The sequence below is a fragment of the Oncorhynchus clarkii genome, chromosome 31 (assembly GCF_045791955.1).
Source record: "Oncorhynchus clarkii lewisi isolate Uvic-CL-2024 chromosome 31, UVic_Ocla_1.0, whole genome shotgun sequence".
In the NCBI taxonomy this organism is placed as follows: Eukaryota; Metazoa; Chordata; class Actinopteri; order Salmoniformes; family Salmonidae; genus Oncorhynchus; species Oncorhynchus clarkii.
In genome coordinates this window covers 30632917-30640990 of record NC_092177.1, presented here as the reverse complement: position 1 = coordinate 30640990, position 8074 = coordinate 30632917, and the positions used below count along the sequence as shown (strand labels likewise).

General features: G+C 46.2%; 1 protein-coding gene across 2 annotated transcripts in view; it reads right to left on the bottom strand.

Moving 5' to 3' along the window:
* The window catches only part of LOC139390784 (ETS-related transcription factor Elf-2-like), a 7288-nt gene extending 745 nt beyond the window's left edge, over positions 1-6543 (bottom strand). Inside the window, exons 1-9 of one of the 2 annotated variants that reach the window (XM_071138159.1) lie at positions 6235-6543; positions 5541-5624; positions 3900-4107; positions 3056-3166; positions 2760-2876; positions 1732-1821; positions 1357-1549; positions 819-1058; positions 1-692 (exon numbers count right to left, since the gene is read on the bottom strand). The exon at positions 1-692 is cut by the window's left edge and continues 745 nt beyond it. In XM_071138159.1, the coding sequence (XP_070994260.1) occupies positions 1-692; positions 819-1058; positions 1357-1549; positions 1732-1821; positions 2760-2876; positions 3056-3166; positions 3900-4107; positions 5541-5615 (1726 nt within the window). In that variant the 5' untranslated portion in view covers positions 5616-5624; positions 6235-6543. Of the gene's footprint in view, positions 693-818; positions 1059-1356; positions 1550-1731; positions 1822-2759; positions 2877-3055; positions 3170-3899; positions 4108-5540; positions 5625-6234 lie in introns of both variants that reach the window. The other variant, XM_071138160.1, reaches the window with a different exon arrangement.
* Positions 6544-8074: the final 1531 nt, after the last annotated feature.

Below are 8074 nucleotides of genomic sequence, written 5' to 3'. Positions count from 1 at the left end.
CAGAGGGGTCCTCCGGGCTGGAGTGGGAGGGCTCCGTGCTCGCTGAAGGAGGGGATGGGGTGGACTCTGGGAGGGCTGTGGGGGGTGAGATGGCCTCTTTTACAGGAGGTGTAGTGGGGGTTGGTACAGGGGTGGTGATGGCAGTGGAGGGAGGGGGCTGTGGTATACCTACAGGGGAGGCCGCAAGTGGCTGCTGGTTGGGGGGCTGTCTCACAGGCTTTGCTAGTATGAGCGGAGGGGCTGGTTTCTGCATTATCTGGAGCGTGGCGGGTTTAGCCTGCACGAGCTGGGTGACTGGTTTGGCCTGCACAAGCTGGGTGACTGGTTTGGCCTGTATGAGCTGGGTGACTGGTTTGACCTGCACGAGCTGGGTGACTGGTTTGGCCTGTATGAGCTGGGTGACTGGTTTGGCCTGTATGAGCTGAGCTAGCTGGCCTGAGAGCTGGGCTGAGAGGTTGCCCTGCGTTAGCTGAGCTAGCTGGGCCGCCGGGATGGTGATGATGGTGATCTTCTCTCCGCTCTTGGCCCCGGAGGGCATCATGGTGGGCAGGGTCTGGATCACCAGCTTGGGCCCGCTGGCGTGGGCGTTGCCCAGGGTGATGGGAGCCTGGGTGGTGAAGACGGTCGAGGAGTTGAGGGTCATCTGACCCAGCGTCGTCGTCATGACCATGGGCATGGCCAAACGCATGGTCCTGTACATCAGACAGAAACAAAAACAGATTTATTAATGAACCTTCCAAATGAGTTCACTGTGCATTTGTATGAAGATGTACACAGAGAGAGCATGCATAATTATTTCATGAATAATCATGCTTCACCTGTTGCCGGACGCAGCGGGGACGACAGTGACGTAGCTCTGCTTTGTCTGGGTGGAGGTGGCAGGGTCAAGGGTCAGGGCCTGGACCGCCCGGTGGTGCTCAGAGGGTTCCCCCTCACCCTCCTCGCCCTCTTCATCCCCGTCATCGTCGATCACCCTGATGTTCTTGGGCATGTCTTTAAACTGGTAAGCCAGTCTCTGACCCTCCACCTTTGCTAAGATCCCCCGCTGGTAGTAATACCTAGACAGGGACAACCCTACCAGTCAGACGACTGCACTTACACTCAGAATACGTGCGGAAATACAACCCAAGATGTCATTTAACAGAAGTGTCACAGCCTAGCATGTATTTTGAAAAGGGGACTTTAAAAGGGTCAAATGCATGCATTTTAAACAGGTATTCTAGCCAAAATGTAGAATGTCATTAGTCATTCCTTAGCATAAAAGTAGTAAAGATATGTTGGGTCAACAACAGCCAGCCTTACTCACTAACCATATTGAGGAATTGCCTATCAAACAGAATGGTATCCCGTGGTTACCTGAGTGCTCTGCCCATGGTCTCGTAATTCATATCAGGTTTGTTCTTGTGTTTGCCCCACAGTTTGGAAACCGCCTTGGAGTCCACCAGTTTGAAGATGCCCTTGTCCCGCTGCATCCACTTGATGTACCTGGGACAGGTGTTCTTGTCCTGGAGGAGATCCAACAGGAACTCCCATAGGTAGGTGGTGCTCCCTGGAGGACGGAGGGAGAGAGAAGACCAACATCATTCATAGAGGACATCTCACACAGGCTGATTCCTGAATCAGCCTGTGTGAGTTGCTAGCTTGAGTGTGAGTTGCTAGCTTGAGTTGCTCTACGTAGAGAAGCATCCCTTCATGGGCTTGACAAACCCTAGCCCCTGCTGTGTGGGGTACCTTTTCCCTCTCTGGGTCTCTTCCTGATCCCCAGGTCAATGGTGCAGTTGGTGTCAGGCTGAGGTTGTTGTGTCTTCGACTTCCTTCCACCTGCAAGGAAACAAACAAAACAACTTAGTACACTTCCTATAGAGGACCGAGCACGCCCCCATTCTCATCAACGGGGCTGCAGTGAAGCAGGTTGAGAGCTTCAAGTTCCTTGGTGTCCACATCACCAACAAACTAAATGCTCCAAGCACACCAAGACAGTTGTGAAGAGGGCACGAAAAAACCTATTCCCCCTCAGAGGACTTGGCATGGTTCCTCAGATCCTCAAAAGGTTCTACAGCTGCACCATCGAGAGCTGGTTGCATCACTGCCTGGTATGGCAACTGCTCGGCCTCCGACCGCAAGGTACTACAGAGGGTAGTGCGAACGGCCCAGTACATCACTGGGGCCAAACTTCCTGCCATCCAGGACTTCTACACCAGGCGGTGTCAGAGGACGGCACTAAAAATTGTCAAAGCCAGCCACCCTAGTTATAGACTTATCTCTGCTAGCGCACGGCAAGCGGTACCGGAGCGCCATGTCTAGGTCCAAGAGGCTTCTAAACAGCTTCTACCCCCAAGCCATAAGACTCCTGAACATCTCGTCAAATGGCTACCCAGACTATTTACATTGCTGCCCCTACCCTCCCCTCTTTGCTACTCTGTTGTCATATCTGCATAGTCACTTTAATAACTCTACCTACATGTACATACTACCTCAACTAACCGGTGCCCCCGCACATTGACTCTGTATCGGTAGCCCCTTGTATATAGTCTTGCTATTGTTATTTTACAGCTGCTCTTTAATTACTTGTTACTTTTATCCATATTTTTTTTTAAACTGCATTGTTGGTTAGGGGCTCCATTTCACTAAGGTTGTAATCGGCGCATTTGACTACTAAAATTTGATTTATAATATACAACTTTTAATACTGGGTTGGACACGGTGATCAACACAGAGACAGATAGTACGAAAGCATTTGGTTGGTGTCGGAGGCAGACCTTTCTTCTTCTTGGCTGAGGGAGGCTCGTAGTCGGGGGGTATAGGGAAGCTGTCCTCCTCCATGGGCTCACACTCTGTAGACACCTCCACCACCGTCTCCATCATCACATCCTCCACTGAGACACACACAGAGACAATAGTTCTCATTATTACAACCACAGAGTCAACTCAAGACTGGCAAATGGTAACTGACAGGTTACACGGCAAAAATACAAAATAAAGTCGGCATCATGTCCTACCCACTTGTAATGCCTAGTCCCCAGCAAGACCAGTATGGGAGGGGTTGAGTGGTTACCTGTGTTGTTGCGGTCTCCATGGAAACTGCTAGGGGAGTCCATGTGAAGAAGGGCCTCGGCCGCTTCGAAGGTCTTATCAAAGCACATGGTGCCCCCGTGTGATGACACCTCTACTACGACAACACAGGAGCGATGAGGGAAGAGGAGGAAGGAGAGAGGTTAGAGAAGTGAAAATCCATTCTACATTTCAAGTCAATGTAATGTTCATTCAACTAGTTTATTTCAATGATTATTTAACCATACCGCCTTATGGCTGGGGCCCTACAACCACAGACACCACAAACAATACCCATTGGAAACAGTTAGCTGGGCAAGACAGCTGTTGTCTTTCTGTAAAAAAATGAGGGGTGAGGCGAAGTAAACCTGTACTTTTGATAAAAGGGTAGTAAACTGTGTAGCCTTTATCACACTTTTTTTCCCCTTTACGACCCTCCTCCCATTCCATGTTTGATCGTGCATAGCAGCAACTGCCTACAGAAGTAGTTTCATCTTTAGGGTGGTCATTGGTCAACATCCAATAAAACTGTCCCCTCCCTCAAGCATCAATGGCTTCTGTCATTCTTCCAATGGGCTCAGCTTATACACCACCAGATGTTCTTTCTTGACATGGTCATGGATGGAAACAACACTGTCCCACTACTACTCTGTGGCAATGTCAACTCTTAAGGACCTAAGTTATGTCTAACACACACACTCCTCTTGCCTACCTCTCTAAAGCGATGATTAAGCATCCAACCCTTGCACGTCTCTCTCTATCGACACAATCCAAACCCTCCATCTCACTGCTGAAAAACGTCACTGGCCAACCCTGTACCCCCACCTCTCCCACCGCAGCCCTCTCACCTGTCTCCACCACCTCTGTGACCACCTCCTGCTCGTCTCCCACGTCCTGCATCAGGTAGGTCCCGTCATCGTAGACCAGCACCTGGGCAGCGTAGCACTGCTCCACCTGGGCACTGGGAACCTCCTCCACCACCACAGCAGGATACTCCTCCCCATCCTCCCCTATTACTGTCTCCACTATCTCCTGCACCACCTCCCCCTCCTCACTCTGGAGACAGGACAGAGAGACACATTGAGGGAGGCGCAAGCTGAATAGTCCATTGTGTGTATGTTTGAACATTTAATTATTTACTCCACAAAACTGCAGGACAGAGATGCCGTGGTCACCAGACAAACAAGTTATTTATTGGTTCACTTCACAATATTGTTCATGTTGATGAGATCAGCCGTGGTCCTACTGCTTTACATTTAGAATGGGCTTCTGGGTTGCGCTGGTATAGCAAGTGAAATGCCTTTTTGTACGGGGAAGGTTAGGGCCAGGCAGTGGTGGGTATACGTTGTATACTGACTTATTTTTCAGTGGTCATTGCGTATACTCATGTCTTAATCCCCACGAAGAGTATCAAAGTAGTGTAGTGGAGGTATACGCTGTATTAATTAATAAGGCTGATGGAACAGGTCAGAATGTTTAGCTTAAAATGTTGATCAACTATTAAATGTGCATATGGTGGTAGGCCTACGCACAAAAGTTCCAAAATGAAATTTGTGGGAAAACTGTTCTAAAATGCTCACTGCACATGCAAGCGGTTTCATGAACAGAGATGTAAATATCAGCTAGAAATGTAGAAAGAGGGTAGATCTAAAGATGCAACAACTATCATGGGTTGCTAATATGACTAGCATAATGCCTTTGTCTGCTAAACAATGAAAGAAAGTTGATTTGAGAGCCAATAGAACAGGCGAGTGCACATGAAGTCTTTATAAAATAATTGCCTCCACGTTTCTATGGTGAGGTTTTGGCTATAGATTAAACATGCCTAAGCAAGGTAAGACATGCCTCAGAATATGAAGTAAAACACCCAGGTTTCAAACAATTCAGGAACAGGAAAAATATAGTAATGCTAACAGCCTTCTGGTAGATTGAAAGGCTTTCGCAATTAATTAAATGTTAACTACCTACAAAGTAGATTATGCCTACCTCCCAGAATGATATCATGATTATTAGCATCAATCCAGTGGCCATTTGTTTTGCAAACTCCATTGCATGTGCACTACAGAAAAAACAATGCTAGGTGCCTGTGCAGTTTAATATAAGGGTAACTAGACTCAAATCTATATTTCTTCGATTTTTCCCAGACCTCAAATTTGTCTCCTGATGTGGTTTAATCATTATTGTGGGATTGGAACATCCAATTTTGTTTTTCTATTAGCGTGAGAGAGAACCTGAATCAAAATTAAGAAAATAACTTAAACCTGTGAATTTCTGATTCAGTTGACAGCCCTATTTATCTGTTTCAATAGTAGGCCTATTATTAGCCTACTTGCATAGAAGTTTGGGTTAGCCTGACTGTGAAAAAACTATTTGGGAGTTATCATTTTAGGTTATTCAGAGTGCCACTGTTTGTCATATACTTTTTCCAAATAGGCCAACTTTCCTCCACCAGACAGGCTGTTAGGGTAATCCTGGTGATACTATCTTACCTGCTCAGTCTCTTCCATGACAGTGACGTACTCCACCATATTCCCTCCACCATCTGCCACCACAACAGAGGTCATCACTCATTCCTACGGGAATAAAACAGTTTCAGGAAGGGAACCTGAGCCACCCTCTTCCCCCATCACAGACTAGGAATAGTTCTGTATCGGGCCCTAAAGTAAGTACTAGTATCTTCTTCACTGCTAACTGAGAAACTAAACTAACAGTAACGTAAATGTATCCAACATAATAATGGTGCGAAATTGATCATTTGAAAATATTTTCCAGGACTAGTACGGAGCAAACAGTGCACACTGTATAATCCAATACTTGCTGGTTCGGCCATCACGTTCACAAGCGTGCACCAATGTTTACATAATTTGAGCCGTTTCCGGCCTGTACTGTTACAAACGTTAGCTCTAGTTACCTAGCCAGTAACGTTAGTTAACTGTACATTGACTGGTATATACCGTTAGGCGTGTGTTCTACGTTGTGTGTGTTATAGAGATGAAATAGAAGCAAGTTAAATAACGTTAGCTAGCTTGTTAGCGGCCAACAGACTAAAATACCGAACGTTAGCTAGATGGTTTGTTAGCTAGCAACGCTAAAGTTGGCTATTATATGGCCATCTTTGCCCGATAAATACCACATATCCAATAATGGTATTGTGTAAAATCTCGCAAAAATAACGTCCCTTACCTTCGTATGTTGCTTTTCCTGCGGTGGATAGCTTCACGCTAGGCCTAACGTTAGCTGTGTAAACTAACTGCTAGCTATCCAAGTTGACCAGACCGACGTCGACTTGCTCCTCAATTGAAATACTCGCAACTGTTTGCAAGCTAGCCGTAGCAAAATTTAGATTTTTACTGACAAACAATAATAAAATGCTGTATATTGCATTTGTTTACGTTAGTTCTGTTTTACAGGATGTTTCGATCTCACTGCTTTCCTGCGCGCCGTCTCTTCGCGGAGGGAGTCAGGTCAACCTCCTGGAGCCCGAAAGCGAATGACACATTGGCACTGATGACGTCAGAGCTACGAGCCCCTGGCTTGTGGCCCCAGTCGATACAAAAACTCACTGGTCGATAAAGCCCTTTTCAGAACACTTCTGTAAATATAAATGGTTACATGAATACATCCATTGTGATTACTGGACGACTGCTGGTGTATGTCATAACTAACTACATGAGCGTCAGTCTGAATATTGTGTTGTATTCCTATGGTTGCGAGTTTATATTCTCATCCCCCAATTGAGCCTGGGGACACAATTTGTGGGTTTACTATGACAAAGGTAGTGCATACAGGACATAATTAGTGCCATGTTGGGTTTTCAATAGCAGACATGGTAGAGGGGTTTCAAAGTTGAGACACAAAAAGTAAAGCAACAGACAACCGAAATATTCCTTTTTGATTCCCTCTTTATTTCAGAAAAACAGCAATGTAGTTTCACAGTCAGTTTCTGGCCCATGCTAGGCCATTGCACAGTGGCAAGCCATCCACTCACATGCCACTCACATGACAGAACAAGCCACTATATACAGTACCAGTCAGAAGTTTGGACTCATACTCATTCAAGGGTTTTTCTTTATTTTTACTATTTCCTACATTGTAGAATAATAGTGAAGACATCAAATATGAAATAACACATATGGAGTCATGTAGTAAACAAGAAAGTGTTAAACAAATCAAAATATATTTTATATTTGAGATTCTTCAAAGTAGCCACCCTTTGCCTTGATGACAGCTCCGCACACGCTGGGCATTCTCTCGATCAGCTTCATGAGGTAGTCACCTGGAATGCTTTTCCAACAGTCTTGAAGGAGTTCCCAAATGTGCTGACCACTTGTTGGCTGCTTATCCTTCACTCTGCAGTCCAACTCCTCCCAAACCATTTCAATTGGGTTGAGGTTGGGTGATTGTGGAGGTCAGGTCATCTGATGCAGCACTCCATCACTCTCCTTATTGGTCAAATATCCCTTACACAGCCTGGAGGTGTGTTGGGTCATTGTCCCGTTGAAAAACAAATGATAGTCCCACTCAGCGCAAACCAGATGGGATGGCGTATCACTGCAGAATGCTGTGGTAGCCATGCTGGGTAAGTGTGCCTTGAATTCTAAATAAATCACAGTTTCACCAGCAAAGCACCCCCACACTTCCTCATCCATGCTTCGCAGTGGGAACCACACATGCAGAGATCATTCGTTCACCTACTCTGCATCTCACAAAGACACGGCAGTAGGAACCAAAAATCTAACATTTGGACTCATCAGACCAAGGGACAGATTTCCACCGGTCTAATGAAGGCCTGATTCACGCAATATCCTCTGAACAGTTGATGTTGACATGTGTCTGTTACTTGAACTCTGTGAAGCAGAGCTGCCATTTCATTTTATTTGGACTGCCATTTCTGGGGTGCAGATAAGTGCCGATTTCTGAGGAAGGTAAATTACTTATCCTCTGCAGCAGAGGTAACTCTGGGTCTTCCTTTCCTGTGGCGGTCCTCATGAGAGCCAGGTTCACCATAGCTCTTGATGGTTTT